The 25,666-nt window shown below is 32.7% G+C and overlaps 7 protein-coding genes and 3 pseudogenes across 10 annotated transcripts, besides 5 other annotated features; 6 read left to right on the forward strand and 4 right to left on the reverse strand.

Annotated features, from left to right (window-relative positions):
* Nucleotides 1–16,746: part of a mobile genetic element that runs on past the window's edge.
* TVAGG3_0000380 lies at nt 148–952 on the reverse strand (annotated as a pseudogene). Its single transcript has one exon. A coding segment is annotated over exon 1 (805 nt).
* TVAGG3_0000390 (uncharacterized protein) lies at nt 3,021–3,494 on the forward strand (the record flags this gene model as incomplete). The annotated part of the gene is made up of 1 exon (XM_051219644.1): nt 3,021–3,494. The coding sequence occupies one exon, from the start codon at nt 3,021–3,023 to the stop codon at nt 3,492–3,494; it is 474 nt and encodes a 157-aa protein (XP_051104630.1).
* On the reverse strand, nt 3,688–4,426 carry TVAGG3_0000400 (annotated as a pseudogene). The gene has a single exon. A coding segment is annotated over exon 1 (739 nt).
* TVAGG3_0000410 (uncharacterized protein) lies at nt 4,534–4,908 on the forward strand (the record flags this gene model as incomplete). Its single annotated transcript, XM_051219645.1, has 1 exon — nt 4,534–4,908. One exon carries the CDS (start codon nt 4,534–4,536, stop codon nt 4,906–4,908), a length of 375 nt encoding a protein of 124 aa, XP_051104631.1.
* TVAGG3_0000420 (ATP binding) lies at nt 8,004–8,747 on the reverse strand (the record flags this gene model as incomplete). The annotated part of the gene is made up of 1 exon (XM_051219646.1): nt 8,004–8,747. The coding sequence occupies one exon, from the start codon at nt 8,745–8,747 to the stop codon at nt 8,004–8,006; it is 744 nt and encodes a 247-aa protein (XP_051104632.1).
* Nucleotides 9,197–11,193, reverse strand: TVAGG3_0000430 (annotated as a pseudogene). The gene has a single exon. A coding segment is annotated over exon 1 (1,997 nt).
* Nucleotides 12,087–12,299, forward strand: TVAGG3_0000440 (uncharacterized protein; the record flags this gene model as incomplete). Its single annotated transcript, XM_051219647.1, has 1 exon — nt 12,087–12,299. The coding sequence occupies one exon, from the start codon at nt 12,087–12,089 to the stop codon at nt 12,297–12,299; it is 213 nt and encodes a 70-aa protein (XP_051104633.1).
* Nucleotides 13,166–13,567, forward strand: TVAGG3_0000450 (uncharacterized protein; the record flags this gene model as incomplete). The annotated part of the gene is made up of 1 exon (XM_051219648.1): nt 13,166–13,567. One exon carries the CDS (start codon nt 13,166–13,168, stop codon nt 13,565–13,567), a length of 402 nt encoding a protein of 133 aa, XP_051104634.1.
* On the forward strand, nt 15,021–15,341 carry TVAGG3_0000460 (uncharacterized protein; the record flags this gene model as incomplete). Its single annotated transcript, XM_051219649.1, has 1 exon — nt 15,021–15,341. One exon carries the CDS (start codon nt 15,021–15,023, stop codon nt 15,339–15,341), a length of 321 nt encoding a protein of 106 aa, XP_051104635.1.
* Nucleotides 16,057–16,746: a terminal%2Cinverted (terminal inverted repeat of Maverick-1C transposon ID:TVAGG3_0000310).
* Nucleotides 16,747–19,076: a mobile genetic element.
* A 168-nt stretch (nt 19,077–19,244) lies between these two features.
* On the forward strand, nt 19,245–20,504 carry TVAGG3_0000480 (protein of unknown function, DUF563 family; the record flags this gene model as incomplete). Its single annotated transcript, XM_001293987.1, has 1 exon — nt 19,245–20,504. The coding sequence occupies one exon, from the start codon at nt 19,245–19,247 to the stop codon at nt 20,502–20,504; it is 1,260 nt and encodes a 419-aa protein (XP_001293988.1).
* A 1,317-nt stretch (nt 20,505–21,821) lies between these two features.
* Nucleotides 21,822–21,869: a mobile genetic element.
* Nucleotides 21,870–24,029: 2,160 nt separating this feature from the next.
* Nucleotides 24,030–25,616: a mobile genetic element.
* Nucleotides 25,617–25,666: the final 50 nt, after the last annotated feature.

The following is a 25,666-nucleotide window of genomic DNA, read 5'->3' on the forward strand; positions in this document are numbered from 1 at the left end:
TTCACATTTGACATTGATATTTTATGAGGTCTTGTAATGTTATATGGTCAACATACATGAGACAGCAAGTGTTTGAACTTCTTGGAACGTTAAGTTCTGGATTTAGTTCAGGGTCGCAAACTATTAAATGAAAGTGTCTGGGTATACCAATCTCTGTTATCTTAATGAGAACAAAGAAGCCAGACATAAACTTTTCACCAATGGGTTCCTTTTGGTCATCATCGAATAAATGTCTCATGAGATACTCTGTGCTTAACATTTCTTCCTTCAATACTTTTGGAATACCTTCTAAAGTATAAAGTCTTGCTATAGCTGAAGGATATAATGAAACAGTGTCGAAGTCAGCAATGAGTTTCTTTTTGCTCTTTTGTTTCATGTTATCTGACAACATACATCTTCCACCTTGAATGCATCTCGAAATAAATTCTCTTGGTTTATTTGAGAGGTCATAAAGATTTCCATTCGGGAAGTATACTCTGTTCTCAAACAATTTGTTAGCAATAGAACAAATACTAACGTAGTCATAAACGTTTAAATCAAACTCTTTCAATAAGTCATTGCGGAACTTTACAAAACCTTCTCTTAAAATTCTTACATCTTGTTTGCAGTAAAACGTGCTATATTTTTCTAAGTCGAAGTGGTTTTCATCTATTCTGCAACCTTTGATGGAATCTATGTTTTTCATGAATGTATCTGCATCATGGATAAACTTACATGCTTCAGAAATGACACCAGTTCTGTTGTCATTTGCTAACAAAACACTGCTGTAGTAGTTATATGGAAATACTTCTTTCGGTCCTGTTTGTAAGTTAAACATAGCAGGAAATAGTTTAAGCTTCTTATTTATAACACTGTAAGAGTCTTTTATAATAATTGCCCGTCCTTTATATAAGCCAGTTATTTGCATTGTTCGTGAACCTTTAATGATGGGAGTTCCTTTCACTTCTGTCATGTGTCTTAAGATGAAGTTTATGTCATAACTGAGGTTATGGAAATATATTAAACTCTTGTCAGGAAGTCTTTCCAAAAATTCTGTTGCACAGTTTTGACCCCAAATGCTTTCACTAACTGAACCATCTTCACTGTCATAACAGATGTTAAAAGCTTTATGAAAGCCATCCGTACTACACTCAAAGTCAGCAAAGAAAACGTGCTCAGGTATGAATTTACATTTAGCTTTATTTACTTCTTTTGACTCTGCTTTCTTCTTCAGTTGTACACAATACTTTGGAGCATATGTCAAATCTTTAAATGGTGCAAGGTTCTGTTTATATAAGTCAGTCGTATATGTGAAAAGTTCTCCATAAGAAATAGGTTCGAAATATTTGCACTCCCACAATGTTTTCATAACATCCCATAACGGTGTTGTTCTATCATAACGAACTACATATTTATCTTCTCTCTTTGTATAAATCTTCATCTGTTTCTCAATGTTCATTCCACCACAAGCTTTGAGAATTTCTTTATAGTTTCGAATGAAGTATGTTGTCATTGGTAATCTTTCATTTAGCATGTAGTGGTCTTCAACAAGAAGTAAGTCAATAGTTCTAACAGTTTCGCATTCTTTTGGTATATATCTCTTTATTTCATTATGTCTTGAGTCATTGAAATAACCAATGGTAACATTAAATGCTATACCTGTTGCGTCAGAAATTTCTTGTACTTTACTTTGAGGAAAGTCTCTAACACGAATGACTTCTCTCATGTGGTCAATAGTTTCTTCATTTACTCCAGCCTGAATGCAAGCATAAACGAAACAATTGTCCTCTGTCATAAGTGTTGCAGTTCTTTTGTTCAGTTCATTGAAGATTTGGTAGCGTTCAAGATTTATAGGTAATGTGCAAAGATACTTCCAGAACTGACCGCTTCTCTTCTTATAAAACTTCTTTTCACCATTATCTTTCCAAAAGCTTTCTATAAGTGCTGGGTTTCCTGTTTGCTTAAGAGCTTCCAAAATGGCTTTCTGGTCATTTGTCAGTGTGCTTTCATCTCTATATGGTCTCTTTTTTGGTTTGCCTTTCTTTACATCTGACATCGTTAAGCCTTCATATTCTGTTAAATCATACATCTTTATTTCGGTAAGATTCTTTATGTTTGTCAAGAAGAAGTCATAGTGCATTTCAACAATACCTGCAGCATTTGCTTCTATCTCTGATATAAAGTTCTCCTTCAAGAGCTGATGTAGTAATGTTCCAATATTATTGAGGTTTAACGTAGAACATTCATACTTTCCACCAAGTTTATAACATACCATCCATCTCTGTTGTGAGTTTATTTTAATTTTCTCTAAGAGTCTCATGAAAACCTTACCGAAATGTTTGTGTAAGTAGTCTCTGTTTGGTTCATCTAAAGCTTCGATGTTAAAGTCAATGAGTCTATTGCCTGACTTCACATTTCTCTTCCTATTCTCTTCATCTTTCTTTAACCATCTCTCACCTTCTTTTGGTTTGTCGTCAATGGAACGAATGACATCGTTAGCTTTGCGAACTTGTTCTATAGCACTTTTAAACATCTCTCTTCTCTGTTGTTTCAGTGTTCGTCTCTCTTTCGTGTTTCACCAACGTTTGCATTTGTTATGTCAAACATCTCTCTTCTTACTTCATGAGGTACAGCTCTTCTTGTTTCACCAACGTTTGCATTTGTTATGTCAAACATCTCTCTTCTTACTTCATGAGGTACTGAACGTCTATGATATAAGTCAATAGCAATGTCATTTAAAGGAAATGCTATTGCATGGACTTCGTCCTCGCCGCGTTGCGGCTTTATGAACTCATGAATTCTATCATAACTTATTGCACCATTATAGTCTTTAATGAAGTCAGCGAGTGCTTTTTGTTTGTTGCGTAATGCTTTGCAACATCTATATTAGCTTCTGTAAGAAGTTGTTTTATTTCCGAGTGTTCTAACTTAGACAACTTCCGATACATCTTTAGTAGGAAATAAAAAAAATATTTTTTGAAAAAATTAGATTAGATTTTTTTTAAGTTATTTTTTCAAAATAATTTAATATTTTTATTTTAATGAAACACATGCAAGATTGCAAGTTCTTTTCATACAATGCTCTCGCTACTGCCATCAAGAATGAGTTCAATAATGCTTCAAACGTTAATGTTATCTTTAACAAGAAGTTTGTGAAAGAATCTAAGTTTGGTCAGTATGTCAGACCATTAGCTATCGTCATTGACCGCAAACGTTATACTTCACAAGAGTTAGCAGTAGTTTTGAAACAAAAGAGTTTCTTCGTGAATGTCAAAGATACACATTATACTGTCATAAAGAACTCCAACATTGACTTCTTCAGTATTGCTATGAATCTTTCCGAACAGAAAGAATATAAGAAGGGTGAAACATCTGTGAAATATTATCCTTCATCTCTGAAGACAATAACGAACAAAGATGTTATACAAAAGTTCTTACCAAAGGTTGAAGAAGCTTCAATTGACATTGACGAAGGAAGTGAAATGGTTGAAGAAATTGACCCTGAAGCTATTTAACCAAAAATATATTTTTGGTGAAGAGGTGAGATATCACCTGTTTTTTCACCTCATTCTCTCTTCGTTAATGTTGTCGTGACTTCTTCGTTAATGTTGTCGTGACTTCATTCTTCCTCTTTGAAGTTATCGAAATATTCTGTTATTTTTTCCTTCAGTAATGTTAAGTCTTCTTTGAAGGTAAGTATTGTGCAACCTTTGATGTCATAGTGTGTTTGAGGAAGAGTATTTTTGACAATTTCTTTTATTTGCTCATTCGGTGTCATTGAAATCGGTAAGTTTTCACGATAGAACCAGTTTCTGTCAGATTTATATATTTTAGCAAGGTCGTAAAAGCTTTTGTTGTTTCTTCTGACTAAATGCAACATAACCATATCTCTATCTTCTTCTTTCTCCAACTCTTCAGTATAAATCATATACTTATAACTCTTTTCCTTTCCTTTTGGTACTGAACGTGGTATTCTTTTCTGTATGCTTTTGTCTTTGGATTCAATGACTTCATCTTTTGCTTGAAGTTTCTTTTCCATCTCTCCACGTTCTGCTTTATATAGTTCATCTAACATCATGAAAATATAACAAGCATAACGAGGTGAAGCCCACATTGCTACAGCATTTACTAAAAGTCTATGAACATAATAACCTTTCAAACCAGGTGCCAAATTCTTGCGATTTTCGTACGGAATCTCTTCCCTCGGTTTTCCGAGGGAAGCAATCATATGAGGAAATTCTTCTAAAAGTTCTTTTGCCTGTTGGTTTTCAAACCAATGATATGCTTGCTTTGTAGAACGAAGAGCGTTCATTATACTTTGCATTTGATACATATCATCTTTGACTGAACGAATGAGTCTCAATTGTTTGTTATATTGTATGTATTCGTATTCTTCATTTATGGCTTCATGAACGATAGCAGTTGTTGTGTTCTCTAATGTTGACATTACTGTTCTTACATACAGGATAAAAAAATAAATAAAATAAAAACTAACTTTATTTTTTCTGAGATAAACACTATTTCTTCACAACATTAAATTTTATCCTGTATGAAATGACTTTAAAAAGATTATTGACTGACTTCGAATACTATCTCATTGACGCACTGACAGACCCTCAAAACTGTGTTGAAAGTTCTTTAAGCTTTAAGATTGAAGGTACGACGCATTTTGTCTTCACTTACGTATTGAAAGAATATGACCGTTATCATAACGAAGTGAATCAAACACTAATAAAATTTGTAGATAAAAAATTGGTTAACAATGAATATTTTAAACGTGAAGACCCAAACACTGCTGGAGATGATGAAGAATACAGACAAGTTATTGAAAAAAATAACGCAAGATTAGATGCAATAGAAAAGAAGTTTAATGAATGTCTTACAAACACGTATGAATATCTTATGCAGTGGGAAGCCAGATGGAAATAAATTTACGTCAAATATGCAATTTATAAAATCTTATGTCGACAGGCTACGTAGCACAGTGGTCTAAGGTGGTGTTATGGAGGGGTCAGGTCTGTGGTTCGAACCGCGACAGCGCCGTATTTTCTTATTTTCTTTATTTGTCTTGTTTGTCGTGAATAAAAAGTGTCATAAAAGTGCTCTATCTTCCACGGGAATAAATAAAAAATTTACTTTATTTCTTCTTTATTTCTTTGTTCCCGTGGAAGAAGGGTTTTGCTGTTTTTTCTCAGCCGAAATCAATGATTTTTTCATTTTTGGAATCCTTAGCGAATGAGGAATCTTTTCTCTCGTGGAAGCTTTGACCTAAAATATAATTTAGGTGAAGAGGTGAGATGTCACCTGTTTTCTCACCTCTTTTTTCACCCTCGTGACTTTGTCATAACTTCTTCGTAAATGCTTTGTCATAACTTCTTCGTAAATGCTTTGTCATAACTTCTTCGTAAATGAGTGTAAATGACCAAAAATATATTATAGGTGAAGAGGTGAGATGTCACCTCTTTTTTCACCTAATTTCTCACCCTCATGAATTTTCATGAATTTCCTTAAGATAGAAAAATAACGTTAGTTTTATTTTTATTTATTTTTTTATTTTGTATGTAAAGATATGATTTCAACAATCGGCACAACAACAATTCAAGCCGCGAACGGCGGGACTCTGTCCACAACAACTTCACCAAACTCGTTAGTCATGAATCCAACATCTATGTTAGTAGAGATGAAAAGCTTCATTCCTTCTTCATATACTTTCGAAACAAAAATCCAGAAGATAAAGCAAACTTTTAACAAGTAATTTAGACTGTAGTGCGAAAGATGAAACAAATGAACAGTATCTTTATGAAATGCAGGACATTATTGACCATTTACCTAAACTACCTGAAATTCAGCATCAAAAACTAACTATTCCTGAATTCGATGAAATAGAAGTGAAACCAACTGACTCAGTAGAAATAAAGAAGTTCATTCGAAAGGTAAACTATGAGTTTCTAGGATTTCATTGCAACCATAAGGTTATGGACAAAGATTGCGACATGGTATATAAGAATGTTTCTGACATATATAAATCCGGGGAGTTTAAGACCTACGATAACTTTGTTTCGTTAGTTGCTGAATGTGTATGGCAGATAAGAGATAAAGATAGAAGAGGTAAAATATGGAACGAACAGATAAGACCAACTGCTTTTGAGTTAAAGAAAACCATTGACGCCTTAGTTGTTTTAGCAGGTAAGGTTTCAGAATATAACGCAAAAATGAATCCGCAATGTTCTAAATGTAAAGCAGCAATTAGGAAATATAACTACTCCGTCAAAGAGATAGAAAGAATGCGAAACGACTATGCAGACTTAAAGAAAGAAGCAGAAAAAGCCAGCAGAAAATAAAATGGACATGTTAGAATTTCTGAACAAAAACTATCCAACTGCTGACGATTTCCTTCTATCTGACGTCAGAAGAAATATAAAGAAACTTTCGGCATTGTTAAAACTTTTGACATACTGACAGAAGAAATAGAAGCTACGAAATTGTTTAGGATTTCAAATATACATCGTACAATTCATGTAAAACGCTTGTGAAAAACTGAGAAAACAGGTGAAAAAAGAGGTGAAATTTCACTACTTCACCTAAATTATATTTATTTGGTCATTTACACTCATTTAGAAAAGTTTTTGACAAAGCATTTACGCAGAAGTTATGACAAGCATTACGAAGGATATGACCATATACAGAAGAAGTTATGAAGAAGCTTTACGAAGAAGCATTTACGAAATTATGACAAAGCATTTACGAAGAAGTTATGATACAAATTCAGACACCTTTGGGTCTCGCCGCTTAGCGCTGAGGTGAGAAACAGGTACATCTCACTCTTCACTAAATTATATTTTTGGTGTAATTTATGACAAAAAATAAATGGTACCATTAATAATTCCATGACTGGTTCTCTTCATGTCTGATTTACATCTAATGAAAAAGTTTAGAAGAATTTTTCTTATTCTTTCTGGCATGTTTTTATCTTTCCAGTATCCCCGCTCTAATGGTCCCAGATGTGTTGGCTTGATTTCTCTAAGTTCTTAGATGGTATAACATCTTCAACGCCTCCTTCATATCTTACTTTATAATGTCATCGTTTGTGTTATAGCAAGTATTTCAATAACACATCCTCGCTTTGCTTCGTCAATGGTTTCAGCAAGTTTGCCATTACTATTTCACTAATTTATGTCGAGGGTAAAATGCTATGGAGTCGTCAGCAGCTTTTATAAGATATCCATTACCTTGGTAGAAGTCTACGATATAATAGTTTCACTTAACCTTAAACGTTTTTTGTCAACGGTTTGTCGTCAAGAATACACGAACTTTTGTACCAGGAATGAGGGTAAATTGTGTTGAATTTCTGATATTTTGTGTTTGGCTTCGTTTCTTTTGTATATACTTTTTCTCTTGTTGTTGTGTCATTGAATTTGGTGTATGTCCTGTTGTAGAATGTGTTGAGGATTTTAAACTTTCGAGAAATGTTTCATTGTTTCTTCGGTAAAGTCTCGCTCTTGATTTAAATCTCTGGAGTCTTATGAAGCGGTTAATGATCCGAGTATGTTATGGTTATGGTCTTCAGTAGTGTAGTGAGTTATGTTATGCTTAATGAGAAATTCTGTGATTTCTTGCTGAGGTATGCACTTTCTTGGTCTGATGTTAATACTTGGGTTATGTTCTGCTACAAATTTTGTAAAACTCTTAACACTTCAGCGAGTTTCCTTTATTTCTCATTATATCGCAAAAGCTTTGCGAGTGTTAACAATTATGAAGATGAGGAATGGTTTATGTCCTCTTTTTCTGCTTTGAATGAAAGGTGCACGAATTGGTATGCGTCAGGAGTGTTGGAGTAAATTGGTAAAAAGTAGTCGTAAGGGTTTATTTTTGTTTGATGTACAACATTTTTGTCAAAGAACCTTTTCATTTCAGCTCTGTTAGTAAATCCCCAACTCTTTGCAGCTTCATTGAATTTCTTAAATGACCTCCATGGATGTTGTTCGAATACTTCTTTCAAGCTCATTTATGTAAAGTTAAAGATTTTAACCAACTCGTATCCAAGCGTGCATTGTTATATAAGGAGGCATATAATCTTTTCCATTACCTGCTGGGTCTGTAATACCAGCTACAACATGTGTATGATTTCCTGCAGTTCCACAGAAAATACCTGTGCTAACATCTTTGGGGTCAGTTGTGATATCATATCTATGCATTCCCTGTCTATCCGAACCCGCTGCAAGATTTGTATAACCTCTTTTTGTTATTGAATGTGAATGGTTTCCTTCCACAGATGTTCTTCCACTGAACCTATGCATATGTGAAGGAAGGTTTTCAATACCTATTTTCTTTGAACCTCCCATCTTCATTGACTGAGTATTAGTGTAGAATGGAAAACTGTCAACTATTTCATACCATCTACCACCAAATAAAGTGTTTGGATTTATTGGATTCATAGACGTATAAACAGCTCCTATAGGATATATTAAATCATATATGCTCATAACTCTATAAACATATTCTAAAGAACTTATGTCATTAAATACCATTTGGAATGTATCTCCCGGATGAAATGTTGCATTTGTTCCACTTTTATAATGTAATGTTAGTTCAATAGAATTATCCAAGAAAAATTCAAAAGTATCTGGTTGAAGACCTCTAACAAATTCAAATGGAGTTGCTGGTTCACCATTTATAATTTCTGTTGTAAATGTCATTGTATCTGGTTTCGAAAATTTCTTTGTTAGTTCTGCATCTACATAAGTTTTGTCTGCTTTCTTATCTAACATTGCGGGTAGTTCATATGCTTCAAAGTTTCTGGCATGACTTTCAATGTTCCTGCAACTCTTATCTAAACTGTTAAGAGTATCTTTTACGCTTGTACTTGGATTTTCTAATGGTGCACTTGAACCAAGGTCAAAGTTCAATATTATGTCGTCTGCTCTAACAGTAGTGAAGGATTTATGTGTATGGTTCTTGTCAGCTTTCTTGTCATATAAATCTTGAGCAGTGAATTTAACATTATGTTCATCCTTCATGACATAAACATCTTTACATCTAATGTTTCTCATCGTCGTTATGTCGTCATCCGATGTTAAACCTTGTGGAAAGTTAGGAGGTTTACAATATAATGCATCCCCACCAGTTTCTTCAACCGTTCCTTCAATACTTTCTATACCAACAGTTGTGAAGAAATCATGTGTATGGTTCTTATCTGCTTTCTTATCTAACATTGCTGGTAGTTCATGTGTTTCAAAGTTTCTGACATGACCTTCAATGTTCATACATTTGTTATTTAAGGAGTTTAGTGTATCTTTTACGCTTGTACTTGGATTCTCTAAAGGTGCACTTGAACCAAGGGTATAGTTCAATATTATGTCGTCTGCTCTAACAGTAGTGAAGGATTTATGTGTATGGTTCTTGTCAGCTTTACTGTCTAAAGAAGTTTGAAGTTCATTTATATCGGAGATGTTGTGTTTATGAGATTTCAAAACTTTGTTCGTTGCGTCAAGTTCATCTTTGTCAGCTTTACTTTTAATAGCATCTTCAAACGTTATTTTTGACTTAACTCTCAAAGTAAATCTTGGTTCAACTAATACACCATTAACATTGAAAGTAGAGGCATAAATTTCACCGGTATAACCAAATGCTTCTGGTGCTTTAGCTACATCATACTGTACAGTACAGCTTATGTCATAACCTTTAGCACGAATGTATTTATATCTTCTTTCATTAACATTTTTTGTCTTCGCTTCATCACTTCGTGTTAAATATCCATGGTAGTCCGTTATAATCTGTTCGTCTGAAGTTATATAATGAACGTGGTTTTTATCTGCTTTTTCGGCTAATTTCTCATTAACATCATTCACTTCTAATTCAACTCTTCCGCCAGAACTCTTATTATCATTAATCTTTTTCATTAATTCGGTAATTACGTCATAAAGACTATATTCTGTTTTCGGTTTTGTAAATAATGAGTCAAAATTTCTTTTCATCATTACATCGCTGACATTAATGATATCACCAATTCCTTTTTCATTTATTCTCTTCATTAATTCTGCAATAATGACGAATATATAATCTGTTAATTTATTCTCTTCATCGAGGGTTATAGAATGTTTTGAAAATTGAATCATTAACTCCTCTAAATAAATCAATAACTTCAGGATACACGTTTTTAATGTCTTGAATAACCCGACCAGTATCCTCGCCACTATGTGGCTCTGAGCCCGTTGGGCTCTGTTGTTCATGTTCTTCGTTCCCGTCGTTACGTGGTTTTATATCTCTAACCATCATCAACGCAGCCATAACCGGAGGGTTTGTTGCTACCTGTTCGAAAATCCGTCCGTTATGTACGGTATATCTAAATAATTTCTTTGTGTTTGTTAAAACATTTGAAACAAGTCTTTTAAAACCATCTACAAAATTTCCTGTTTCACCTAATGTTCTTGCAGCATTTACAAGCTCACCCATTCCCGCTTTTGACCCCAAAAACGTCCATATTGCATTTATTTCACTCTGTATAGTTGTCCATTCAGCGAAACTAACACCCGCATTCGCTAAGCTGAAAATGAAATTCAGTGGATCGAACTTAATTCCACCTTCTTTTTCAATTTCAACGAACTCACTAACATGAGATTTTAAATATTCTTTCGTTAAAATTGTTTTCCCCGATGTTATGTCATTAACGAAACTATCACCGTCAAAAGTTAACGAATTCAATTTCGTCGTTGATGCTTTTATTTCATACACCGCTTTATCGATAGTTTTTGGCTCACCTTCTTTAGAAGCATATGAAACATTAATGAATGAATTATATGTATTCGTGAATGAGTTAAAATCAATGATTTTCATTAATGACGCCTTTAATGATTCATTAACTGTTGAATCCCTTAAAACAATTAATGAACTGTCATGGGCTTCGCCCTGGTCGCTTCGGTCTGAAAGACCTTCAGGACTCAAAGAGTCCGTTTGCGACTTTATGAAAGGTACACTGCAAACCGTCGAGTTTGGATCAAATGCTGTAGTTGGTGCAGGAATATTAATGATATAAGTCATTAAATCATTAAGTGACGTAAATAATGTTGTCGTTTTTGATTTAATTTCTTTAGCATCTGTTATATATGGTAATTTTATTTCTGTAGTTTCTGAATTAAAGATATTCGCTAAAATGTTTTGTAAACTGTTTTGAACAGCAGTATAAACCGTTGAATCCGGAACTCTTACGATTTCACCATCCTTAATAAAAGGCATTGTACATGACGTAGTGCTTGGGTCAAATCTTTCGGGATTATAATTCAACATATATTCTAACGCTTCATAACAGACTTATATACTGTTGTGTCGTTCTTCATGACAACTTCACCATTTACAATGAATGGCATAGTACATGGAGTTAAAATAGGGTCAAACTTTTCATAGTCCTTCCATGTTATGTATTTCTCGGTATTTCCATCACTGATAACAATATATTTGTCAGTAAGTGTGAGAGAGTATTGACCAAAATATAAACGTTTAGCTCTGTCAGCTTCATACGCATATGCAGCATACTCATATTTTAATGAGAATAAAATGTTGTTCTATTTGCAAAGTACAGACCCAAACGAATACGGGACAGTAAAGCTACAAACAAACTTAGGTCTTCAGAATGAGCGCTTGCTTTCAGAGTGTTGACTTCAATACTATCGCTTTTGTTATAACAGATGAAACAGATTTCATGGAGCTTGAAATAGATGGAAAGAAGCACGAAATAAGATTTCACAATAATGTAGAATATAAGATGGAAACATTAGCTGGAGTGTTAAATGCGCTCATAAATACTACAATAAACAAGGAGAACGAAGAAAACTTAATGAATGTTAAACTTATTGCAGGAGTTTTGAAGTTCAGTTATGCGAAGGAGTTTAAGATAACACGAATGAGTCATAGAGTTCAATTGCTTCTGGGCATACCATATGACATTTCCTTTGAAAAGTGTTGACAAAACGATTGAGATGAAATCTGTTCCATACGTATGTTATGGTAATTGTTTATACATTGAGTCAAAAATAGCTAATGTCACAGGTATTTCAGGAGTTAATAGTAAAGGTTCAGTAGAATATAAATCCTTCTGTTATGCAGTCAATTCAATGTTCATTCCAAACGTTCCTGTCATAGCAACTCATTTAGGTAAATGGGTTCGCATTAGTCCTCATAATTTGAAAGACATGCAATTCAGACTTGTTGACTTTCAAGGAGAGCCTGTAGAACTGAAGGCACCAGTGCGAATGACTGTTGAAGTTGACTTTTTAGAAAATATTAAATGCAACAGCTTACAAGAGAACTCAGAGCTAAAAATATAAAGTATGAATGTTATGTATTAGGTCATGAACTTTGGTTGTTGCTGTTTGATGAAACAAATGAGTTAGTTATGTCAGTCAAGAGAACAGAAAAAGGCGTCAAAGGCGCCGAGCGCAAAGCGCTATATTGTGTTAGTGAAAACTGCACCAAGTCAATAAGATTAGGTTTGCATTATGAAGATGAGTTCGATACTGTTGAAGAAGTTTTGGATAGATATTACAAATTGCTTTAATTTACTAAAACATATTTCAAACAAAGCTTATATTCTGTTGAAAGTTTTGTATACTCGTTCGAATATTTATACTTAAACTCAACTCCTGTAGTTCCTGGTGTTTCAATGATGCGGATGTTACCTATTTTCATGAATGGTGGCGTTTGACCACAGCATTCGATTTCAGGGTCGAGATAGTCAATGACACATTGTTTCCCTGTTATTCGTGAGATAACATTTTCAAGGTCCTCCTTTGTTAGAATTATTTGGTTCTTGCTTATAAGATTTGTCAAAAGCTTCTTATCGTCTTTGAGTAAAATTGTTTGGTATAACTGAAGAAGGTAATGGTCTACGTTATCTGAAGGATTTGTTTGAACATTTGTGTAAGGGTTGTCGTTGGCTTCTCTTGAAAGAATTTGGTCCAGTGGTGGATACTCTAACTTAACATCTGATGTAGCGTTAGCGTTTGAAGCTGAGTTTAAATTCACGGATTTCAGTTCTGGTTCTTTTTCTTTCAAACACTCTGAACTATAGTTCTTTATGACAATATTGTTTGTCGTTCGTGAGTCAACATTTGATGTTGGTTCAATTGGAACATTAACGGCACCAGCTAAGATGGATTTGCTTCTCATTTCATATAGAATAAAAACCTTTTATATGTATGAAATGAACAATATACTCGACAAGGGTTTGAATGTAAAGCTAACGAATGAAAATATTGTTGAATTCACTGAGACAGGTGCTGTGTATAAAGATGTAGAACTACTGAACAAAAGAGCTAAGGGAAGAAGCAGGAACATGAACAAAGGGTGGAAGCCTATAAAAATTTATGTCAATGATGGCTCAGGAGGTTCAAACATAAAGTATGCAGAAAGTTATAGAGTTTATGCTCTCAAAGGTGAAAAGCCTTCATTTAAGAACAGCTATTCTAACGCATATCCTCAAAAGCTAACGGATGGGGAAGTGGATGATATGAATGACAGCAAAAATATTAACAGAAATGGCGACAGAGATGCATGGAATTTGTTTACCATCAGTCAATTGAAGGTTAAACTTTAAAACAATGTTGGTCGTTCCCATGGAATATTTTTGACTTTAATGGTATTAGTCATGATATGAATCTCAAGGTATGAACGAGGAGAGATGAGAGACTTATATGCTTCCCAAATTTCTTCAAAAGGTAATGTTATACCTGACTGTTTCCAAATGAGTTCAATATCATAACGTGAGAAACCTTGAAAGATAACGAAGTCAGTTATGAGACGTTTTATGTTTAAAGCTAAAAACCTCCATGTTTGCATAAGTATTGCTACAGTTAAGTGGTAATGTCTGACTTTAGTAATGATTTAGCTAATGGTGAGTCAGGCTTTGACACTAAACCTTTTCCGGCGAAGTCGTCGCAAACGAGCAGAGTGTTTGAAGGATACTTTTTGAAGGGGTATTTTGAAAGTTTTGATAGAATGTAGTTTGTAGTCGTTTCATATCGTAAACTCCTGAGTATTGACGTAAGTGGTGTTTGTCAATAATTCTTTCCATCTCCTCAAGTCTTTTGCATTCCTGACTGTATAAATTCAACGATGGCATAATATTTCCTCTTACGTCGAATGTAACGTTGAAGAAATTCAATGAGTTCGCTATCTGGAACTTTAACGACAGAGGCTTGAACTTTTGACATAAATGTTTTCGCTGTTGAGTCCATAGAGTCTGAAGTTGCTGATATAATGATTTGGTCATAATATGAGTCATTTCCTAAACGTCTGTTATGAGTATATGACGAATGAGGTTAAATGTCTTACCTGAACCCATCTTTCCACAATAGAAATAAACCCATTTGAACAGAACTCATAGTCCTTACTGAAAGGAAGAATGAGAGAAGAGTTAAGTTTGTCTGTAGTTTCATTCATGTCTTCATCTACGTCATGTATTAAATGCTTCATTTTATCTCCATTAAAAATGCAAGTCAGAAATATTCAGAACATAGCACCGAGTCTAACTGACAAGAGTATAAAGATATACTATGAACACGTTATGATGAAACCACCAAAATTCAAGAAAGTCAGTATACTTATGAATATCCAAGACACTGGGTAGAGTATGTAGGAGGTGAGAAAGCTATTGAAATCAGACAGGTTCGAAGTATTCCAGCAGGAAGACAATATTATTGAAGAACTTTAATGTTTTGAGGTATAATGATGAAACAAAGAAGCAAGATAGTTTTCCTGTTGCTGTGTATGTGAACCTAGACACAGGAGATGACATGAAAGTTTTTAACACAAAGCTTCAAACGGTAGTGAGAGAACAACTGACTGCGGAAGGACATCCATTACCTTCAGAAGTTACCATAGCATATAATTTTGAAACAAACTCAATAGATTTTAAAGTCATCTCTGCAAAGAAGTCAGGTTTTACATTTAATGAAGCAGATGTATATTCGAATGAAAACTTCAAAGCTATTGCATGGTTAGATAATGACGATTGCTTTAAGAAAATATTTAAATTCAGTGACTCAAAGATGTCAATAGATGACCTTCGTGGAATGTTACCATCGACGTTTACAGTTGAAGGTTCAGCAGGATTGCTTACAAGATTGTCAATTGGTGGTATTTGGTCTCGTGAGAACATTGTTATAAAATCCAGTATAAGTGAATTTGCTGAAGAATCTATATTATGTCTTTCAAACTACATGTATTCGCCGCCGAAGCATTATAGTATAACAAACTTTGTCAGTAAGTTTAACATAAGACTTGTCGAACCTTCTTCAATGAAAGATGTTGTGCTACCTAAAGATGGAAAGGATGGACTCATTATTGAGATGATTTTAATAGCATATTAAATGAGCTTGTTCTTGAAGGTCATTCATGATGAAATAACTGTTGTAGAAGATGTTAGCAATTGTTCAGACATTTTGAAGCGTAGATGATAAGAAAGAAGTTTATGAAGCCGCAAAGCGGCGAGGACGAAGTCCTGAGAATGTTTATGTTTCATTGACTTTCTCCAGTAACGAGAACTTTTATGAGATAATATTGAAGAGAGATGATTTTAATATGGTGTAAATGGTAGCTTGGGCAGCTTTAGGCGCAATGGGAACAAAAGCATTAGCATTTGGAGCAAAAGCACTTGGAGCTTATGACGCAGTAAATAAAATGAGTGGAGGAAGAGTTTCGAAGACATTAGATGCAAATAAAGGAAAGATTGGAGGCTGGGTTGCAAAGAAGTTAAGATTAAATAAAATAGGGCTCATAAATAAAGCATCCAATTTGGTTGCGACTGAGTCAGAAAATGCTTTAGGAAAGGACGATGAGTTTGCAAAACACGCAAAAGACTTTAATGACCAGATGAAAGGTGAAACAATGCATTTAAATAGAGTCGATGGAACTCTTCCTCCACCAGTAGTTCTTCCGTATGGTCCCTATGGAATGTATGGAAACCCTTACGAAAGACCATTTGACCCATTGACTGGTGGAAGTAACTGGTATCATTACGGACGAAGAAGAAAGAGTCAGTTAAGGGAGACAGACGTGAAGAAAGCAACTAAAAAGAAACCAAGGAAGAGAGTTATAAAGCAATGAATTCAAGTGGGTGAAAAAAGGTGAAAAAAAGGTGAGATCTCACCACTTCACCTAAATTTATTTTTGTGCTATGTTTTCATACGTGTGAGGGTGGTGATATCATTAATTTTTAAGTTTATTTTTTATTTACTGAAAATTTTTATTTGGATGTAAATGACAGAACAAAAGCAACTCATTCAAATCGACAGTATAACAAACATACATTTAAACATTTATTCTTCCTTCCTGAGCATAACATGTTCTTTCAAATACATCCGAGACCAGTTGACTTTTCATTGACTGTGTATAAAGATAGAAATAGTTATATCATTAAACCATACGATGACGAAGGTAAGTTATGTAAATTGTACGTTAAGAAGTTAGAGAAAGTTTATGGCTTCAAGTATGACTACAATAGGGTTAACACTGATGATGAAGATATTGAGGAAAATTTATGAGAACATTAGTGAAGTCGTTAGTGAGAACGATAGTGAGAACGTTTATTTTTACATTAGTGAGTTCGTTAGTGAAGTCATTTATGTGTCAGATGGTTTTGTAAATATTTAAGGTTGAGTTGGTGTTATGGTTGTGTTGTAAAATTTACGTTAACGGTTTTGTAAAGTGTCAAATTCACAAGTATTGCGTACTGTGAAACGCAGTGCCACAGTACCCAACTTAACCATACTAACTAGTCTTGATATCATGCAGGGAGAATATACATTGATAAGCAATTATATTTTATAGTAGTAGTATTCGGAAATTCTTACAATTTACAATACAATTTTCAAAAATGGATAAAGACTAATAGCCAAGTCTTGATATCATGCAGGGAGAATATACATTGATAAGCAATTATATTTTATAGTAGTAGTATTCGGAAATTCTTACAATTTACAATACAATTTTCAAAAATGGATAAAGACTAATAGCCAAGTCTTGATATCATGCAGGAGAATATACATTGATAAGCAATTATATTTTATAGTAGTAGTATTCGGAAATTCTTACAATTTACAATACAATTTTCAAAAATGGATAAAGACTAATAGCCAAGTCTTGATATCATGCAGGGAGACTCTCTACAAATACAAAATTGATTATCATAAGGAAATACAAATTTATCAATTTTCATGTGAAAATTACATAAATTTGTTCTCCAATAAATAGCAATAATACTTTGAATGTTATATTAAGTAATATAGCTTCAGGTAAATAAGCTTACACTTCAAAAATATACTGTTATTCATTAATTTTAAAAAAAGTCCAAATTATCTAATCTTGCTTACTCTTCCTTTAAACTTCTTTGTGCCAAATTTAATATTGCCTTCAAAGATGGAATAAGGACATTAGGTTCAATCCTTCGGCTTTCGACAATTTCCAAATGTGTTGAATTAATTTCAAAATTCATCGTGTTTTGAAGCTCTTTGCTCAACAATCTGATTACCTGCCCTTGTAAGAATTCTTACTGCTCTTTCTTCATTCAAAACATTAGCGACTTGAACCTTAATAATCGCATTTGGAATCACAACAGTGATGAGAGTTATGACGATGTCATCAATGCGCTCATTTTTTTACCCAAGAAAATGTTTGCTTTAATTGATGAAAGTGTGATTCGCAATGTTATTCGTGGAATCACCTTCTCCACGATATAACATCATCCAATGTTCTTTGGTTCTTCTCCATTGTTTATCGAAATACTTCAAAGCGCGCGGTTCTTCTTCTTCTAACATTGTTGTCAAGAACTCATATGTTTCATCAGACTCTTCAGCCAGCTTTTCTGCATTCGTTGCATCTGCACGTAATGTCAAAAAGTCCATTGCTAAATAGAAGTTCTCAAAATTCTGTGGATTGTCAAAATAGCTTCCAACTTTTGCACATGCGCGTAAAACATGCACAGCGCACCAACTGAGCTGCGCAAGAGGAAATCCATCCTCAATTGCGCGAGCAATGTTTAGCGCACAGTCAGCGCTCCAATGCTGTGGATCCAGGTGCGCAAACTCACAGAATTTCACCAAACATTCTTGAATTTTTTCAGATGTCTGAGGGTTCACTAAAAAATAGCAAAAGGGGAAAATTGTGTTTTGACTTGTTTTCATTGTTACTGCAAACAATTGGATCTTTCCTTTAATTAAAGAATGAGTGGAATCGACGTGGAGAGGGTTATCAATGCTATGCACCAATTCTTTTGCAGCAAAAGGTGCATATATGATTGTAAACTCGGAAAAATCTCTATTGTAATCAAATTGAACGAGATCATCTGGGCACTCTTCCTGTAAATTATTCAAAAATGCTTCCAAAGAAGTGTAAAGATCGTTTGATAATCTTTGTGCAATAATCTAATCAAGGCGATAAAATTTGTGCTTTAAAGCATCAGTAGACTGCGCGAAAAGTTTCATCGTTTCTTTGTTATTCGTATCAATTCCGAACTTATCAAAAAATGCTTTTTGAGCAAGAAATTGCTTTCCACCGTTTTTAATATAAAGTTCGATCCATTTTTGATAAAATTTACTCGCGTAATGTGAACCCATTTCAACTCCTATATGATGGCAATGTTCTTCATTAACTTTGCTTATAGTAAACACTCCATTTTGTTCTTCAACCCTAAATTTTGCCTTGCATAGGGGATACGAACATGAATAAGTGACATATTGCTTTGGAGATCCCGTTCTTCTTCTGTATGGGACACCGCCCTTGACTTCCTGTTTAATACCAAAAGCAATAAGCTCCTCTAAGTCCACCGAAATCATAAAAATGAAATGATTTTGAAAAGAGTTAACAAAATTCAAATCACATCAAAAACAAAAACACATAAAAATATTTTATTATACTCATTCGAAATTAAAAATAATAAAATTTATATATATTAATTTCATTAAATCAAGGTTAAAAATCTCACCGGAAAAATAACCTCAGTGTGATAAATTTATCACCGGAAAAATTTACAATAAGGTTAATACCGAAAATATCGAAAAATCAACATTTAAGGTTAATTTAAGAGTATGCACTTTTGTCACCTACTCCCTTTTTAAATGAATCTTATTATTAACTCGAGCTATTTCAAAGAGAATCGGCATAATAGCTTAAGCAGATTATACTACGGTGCAGTAAAGAATTTTTGCATTATTTATTTAATATTTGCCTTCATATTTGTGGATTATCTATTAGAACAAAATCTAAATCTAACAATTATGTTTCAATTGGAGCAGGAACAATTTATCGATGCTTTCAGTAATATTAACTTCACACAAAACGATGCGGGCGTTCATGAACTTCAAATCCATCCTGGAATAAAGGTTCTTCATAATTTTTCTGCAATAAGAACAGAAGAAACATTCTTTAGTGCTGGCCACAAAATCTTTGTTACAGTATTCGATAGTGGATTCATGAAGGAGTATTTCCTTTATCTCCCACCATTTGACAGTTACATTCCGAAAGGTCTAACTCCGAAACAGACAGACCTTTTCTGGAAACAAGAGGAAAATCATATACATTACTCAGATTTCCATATTCCGCATATTGATGTTGTATGGACTGTTAAAAATGGAATTTCATCACTTTCTAATGCTCATTCTTGTCGCAAAAGCAACTCTTCTCATCATCTAAACTTCTGCAAATGGCCTACGACCGTTAATAATCCAGAAATCAAAGGAACGGCCTTAGTTGTCGGCAGCCATCAGATAAACTACTTCCAACACTTTTTTGATAACGGGTTACCGCATTACGCCGCTGGCTCTCTCGCCACAGGTATTTCTCCCCAAATGATAACTGTTGTTTCTACAGCCTGCAATCCAGTAACGATAGAAACTCTAGAAAAACTCGGCTACAAGTCGCGCCAGAACTGTCAAAGCGATGGAAAGCAAGTTAGTGCCGAGTTACTTATCATGTGCACTGCAACTCGAGTTGTCCATCATTATTTCTTCGACTGGTACCAGGAGCTAATGAGGATACCGATAGCTGAACGTTCTAAAGTCATTTTACTGCCAAGAGGCAAAGGGAGTGGCGGAAGAGGTAGTAGAATCATTCAAAATCTCCATGACATTGTCCCTCATCTCAGTAAAATCTTCGGATCCGAAAACGTCATCATTCACGATCAAAATTCTCCAGAAAAGACACTTTCAGCACTAATCAATAAATTCAGTACCGCGAGATACATAATTGGGCCTCATGGAGGAGCTTTTTATAACCAATTCTTTTCTGGAACAAATACAACAATTGTGGAAATGCTTCCTGTCAAAGAGAACGGATATTACCCAGAACAAACTGGTCCAAGATCGATGTCATTTGCACACTTGGCTATGTACACGAACACAGAATGCTTACACCAAGATTTTTACAGATACTATACAATAAGTGATCAGATCAACTATAATATTAATATAACCGATTTCATGAATTGGTTTAAATTTAATTTTAGAAATGATACTTTTGTTGTTAATGCTTCTTCATAATTTAAGACTTTGTTTGTATAAAGAGGTAGGGCAACGATAGGTCAAAAAGGCTTCTCTGATAGATTTCCTTGCCTTTTGGATATGCTATAATATATAGCCTAGCATGATAGGATATGATGTCAAAAGTTAGAACATAACTTAGGATCTTGAGAAAAATGAAAAACAAAAATTACATAAAAAAAGAAAAATTTTATCTAATTTGTTTTTTTGGACCGAATAAGTAATTTTATTGAATTTCAATACGACACATAGATTTTATTATTAGTAATAAATATAATGGTTTACTATTAACAAGGAACCTAAACTAATGAAAATTTGATTTCAAATATTGTATATGATTATCATAGATTACCAAAATATATTGCTATTTATGAGGATATAATATTGATTATTAGTAAATCGTATAAATTTAATAAATATACCATGAATATTGAATGAATTTCTTGATTCATAGGGGTAAAACGCGCTTTTATATGATTTAGACAGAGAATTTATGAGATGTAAATAACACAATAAAGGTTTATATTGAATATTTTCTAAAAATAAATCGAAATTATAAAAAACAATACATTTATTCATTGAAACTACTTGGACAAATATGAAACAAGCATTCAGGCAATTCTTTTGAGACTTCAACGCATCTGATAATTTTTATATAACTTCACCTCTTATGCTTAGAGTGGAGGTATTGAGATCGTAGAAGTATAGATGAGCTCACATTCAGATATGATGTGTGAACTTCTGTTTTCACTGCAATTTTGAATCAGAATAAACTCAAAACAAGAATAAAATGATATACTCACTCTCTAAATGTGTTCGAGATTTAAAGTTGTATGAATAAAACGATTCATCTTTCGAAGCCTCCCATTTAATGAGAGACTTCGAAAGATGAATGTATTCATGTAGATGAAATACTATATATGACCATGTGTGATACTAAAGATATCAAAATGTTCATTTTTAAGTGCAATAGAAGGGTTATCTCTCGTAAAATCTCAATTTAAGGAAGATTTAGAAAGAACTCCTTTCCTAAGTAGATAGTGTGTGGTTTCTGTCTTTTGGTTGATCAGGAACTATGAAATTAAGTCGGACAGAAAGAAGTTCTTTCCAAAACAGACTCCAAATGAGTTGTTCGAAAAGAACTTCCTTCTGTATATGGATAATTGTAGTTACCGCACTGAAGTATGTAATTGTGATGATGGAGTTCTCGATAAATCTAAAATCGGATTAAGATTAATTGAAAACTCAAGTAATTCTTTGAAATCTTGTGTTGTCTGGCACTATAATAACCAAAGAATGAGAATATTATGTTGAATGATGAGTACGTGTGCTCGGCATTCGCCGAGCGAATTGAGTTTAACGTACTATGAAAAGTGACAAATTTGGGCTTTTTTTCCTAGGGTTATGATCTCTTCCTTTCTGCTCAATACGACAGAAATGAAAGAATGAATTTGTACTCCCTAATTGATTACTACAATCTGTATCTATCTTTAACATAGAATTAGCTGCATTGTGATTTATACTCCAGAATTATTCAATTTAAGATCAACCTCGTAAATTTTAATCATATTGCACCAATACTCCTACGTTGAGATAAGAACATGATTATACATACCAAAGCCCCATATTAAAAATCAAAATTTAGCACCTCCATTATGCAACCACATTATTCGTCGCAAATAAGTATATTTACGCATATTATGATGCATATTCACACAACTCGTATACATGAAAAGTTATTAAAATCAGACAAAATTATTGCAATAAGGAAAAAAAAACAACTTTATTATATATGTTAGTAATGAATTACAAATATTTCTACAAAGAATGCTCAATACTTCATATAATCTTCGAATATTTCTTATTACAAGTTAATACATTTTGACTCGAACATGATAAACAAAAGCTGACACGCTGATTACTACATTTATGAAAATATAGTACGTTTCCATTCATCTGTTTACTTGTTTTTGTTGGAATAAAATCATTTTTTTTTCTTTCATGAAATAAGAATTTTGCTGCGAAAGCAATATCTCTAACAATAATTAATACATTACGTCAACTCTGGAATGAGTATTTATCAAATATGATATCAAAATCAAAAATTAGTTGTTTTTTATGAGTAAAAACGATGTAAATTGATTATTTGACTAATTATCAAATACTTTGATTTTCCAAATTTTTTTCGAAATTGATTTTTTCATGTGAAAATTCAAATTGTTTAATTTCATTTTTGAAATTTTGAATTTTTTTTGGAATTTTGAGTTGATCAATTCAGCAGAATTGATAATGCTATTGCTTTAGGGCATACCACAAGGTGATGAATAAAAGGTGAACATTAACAAATTATTTTAAATCACAAATATCATCCTCATCAACTTTAATTCTAAAAAGAACTGTACTGAATTATGAAAATGCATGATTTACATTATTAAAATCTTTGAATGAAAATAGTACAAGATAAGTTTTTATTCATTTTTAATTAGATTTAAACGAAAAACTACTCCATATTAAAATTTAAGTCGAGAAATCGTATTTTGTTCTTATTTGTTAGCATTTTGTAGACATTCTAATCTTGAATTAATTTGTTACATGATATTATTAACAAATTTAACTGAAAAAATATGTTAATATGGAATAAACCATGATTATATAAGCTATCAATGCTATATATACATATGTAAAAGATTCATATTAACTCAATTAACAAAAATGATAGATTTTCATAAAGGTTCAATCTAGGTTCGTCCGAAAATTTTGATTTTTATATAGAAGACATAGTTTCATATACATAATTAAATTTTCAAACAAATTTGATCATACCATTTATTAAGCAGGATAGTATATTAATTACCATCAGTATAAAAATATAAAAATGATTATATTTAATTATTGCATAATTTAGTCAAAGAGTTATAAGCCTCAAGTGATCGTTATCACCTTCAATGCACGTATACTTTATTGATTCATAGATATTTAATCTATGTTTGACATGTTGTTGTCGTCATTCGTTTTGTTCCCATTCTTCCTAAGTTAGAATTAGAGAATACACCATCCACATCATCTAATTTGGTCCTCAGCGATAGATTGGTTCATTTTGGAGGAGTCCCATCAGACAGTTTTCGAGCACCAAATATCAAATTTTAATGTATACAAATCTTTAGTGATTTATCTCTTTTATGATGAGTAAAAGGTTTCTGCTCATCAACATTTGATTTCCGACATATATGATTTCTAATTGCAATTATTTACTTTCTTTTTATAATCTAACTCTGTGACTCATACCATAAATTAATTATTGGAAAGTGTCAATATGTTTGGCACAACGAATGGCGGAAGATACCAAACCATGCAGGGAATATGATACGTTTAAGATCTCCGAACTTTTTTTCCAAAAATTTTCTATCGTTGCCCTACCTCTTTGTATAAACTGTTCCATAAAATTTCTGATAATTGAAAATTTTGTATGATCGGCAGTTTTCAATAAAGATTTAAATCAAAAATGAGTCATGCGTGGCTAACTATACAAAGGTACATTCACTAGGCAATAACAGTAAAATGGGATGAAAATAGGATAAATAGCATCCCTATATAGTGCCTAACAATATTTATACGGGCCAAAAAAAATTTGGCTAGAGATTTGGCGAGTTATAAAACTTAGAAAATTGAGAGGGATTTTTATTTTTGAATTTTTTTTGGAAAGTTAAAATTGCGATTAAAAATCGATTTCCAGGAGAACTAAGCATCTCATCATATATTTAAATCGATAAAAATATTAAATAATAGTTGAATAGTATAACAACGTGAAATTATGGCTGAATCTACAGAAAAAATGAACATATTTGACATTTTTGAAAATTCATACGTTAGATGGTGACAGACTCATAAACTATACTTTAGCTAAGATTGATATATGGTTTCAACAACACATGGTTAAAATCGTAAAAATATTTTAGATTTCAAAAAGATATATATGGTAATATAATGGAACAAAGTCAACAAATAGCATGTTAAATATGTTATAATTAACTTTTTATTAGATCCAATAGTAGATATCGAATGGTTTCCAGCTTTATGGTTAAATATTTTCTTTTCGAGCTTCTCTTTAACTGTTGTATTAAGGTTGTAAATTTTTGATGCTAGAAACTATGGAATCTTCTTTGCTGCTGCATTTTTCTTGAGAGTTCTTGCAATTTCGAATAGATCTGCGCATTGTATGAAATGGAGGCTTTAAAATATCTTGAAAACAGAATAGGACTGCTTTTCCAAAGGAATGCTTACTTGTAAATCAGAGAGTTTCAAAATTGACAGCAAGATTATCATCATAACTGTCGATTTTGCTGCGAAAAAGGAAGACAAGTAATTAACAAATCATTTACTGTTGTTCATCAAAAGAAGAAAACTTTGATAACAACTAATGATGATAAAATCAAGCTATCTTTTAATATTTTAAATTGATAAGACATTCAAAATATTTGAATGGTTTAAAATATTTTCTTTTAATTTCTATAAGATATTATCATGATTATATAATAAAATTTAAATTTTTATTCAAAAAGGCAATATTTCAAACTTTTAATTTCAAAAATCTTAATTCTGCAATAAGTGTATTTAATTGTAGCAAATTTAATGATCCTTCGTCATGCTTAGCAATTTGGAACTCATAAATTAATGATTTCTTCAAGTAAAATTCTGCATTATTTCAAAAGTCAATAATTCTCTAGTAACTTTTCTTCAAACCTTAACCATTATATTATATGTATAATGGAGAATAATTGCAAAGAAAGATAGCCGAATTTACTGGGTAGTTCTTGTGATGCGAAATAATTGCAAATTAACACCTAGTTTTAACAGCATCAATCTCTTTTTGCTCTCATTTAAATGCATTCGCACACTTTAATTTTGAAATATAAGAGTTTTGGAAATTATCAAATTTATCTGCTCAAATACTATAGATCTTCATAAGTGTTAATAGAATCATTAGCCTTACATATAGTGTTTAATATAATGATGCACATTATACTGGGATTCATTCCTTATTCATCTAGTTATTATAAGATTTACAACCCCATGAAAATTTAAAATTTTGTCAAAAATAGTGAATGTACCTTTCTCAAAACTTAAGATATCCTCCGAGTTCAAAGATTTAAAAAAACACAAAA

The sequence above is a fragment of the Trichomonas vaginalis genome, chromosome IV, assembly GCF_026262505.1.
Source record: "Trichomonas vaginalis G3 chromosome IV, whole genome shotgun sequence".
NCBI classification, from domain to species: Eukaryota; Parabasalia; order Trichomonadida; family Trichomonadidae; genus Trichomonas; species Trichomonas vaginalis.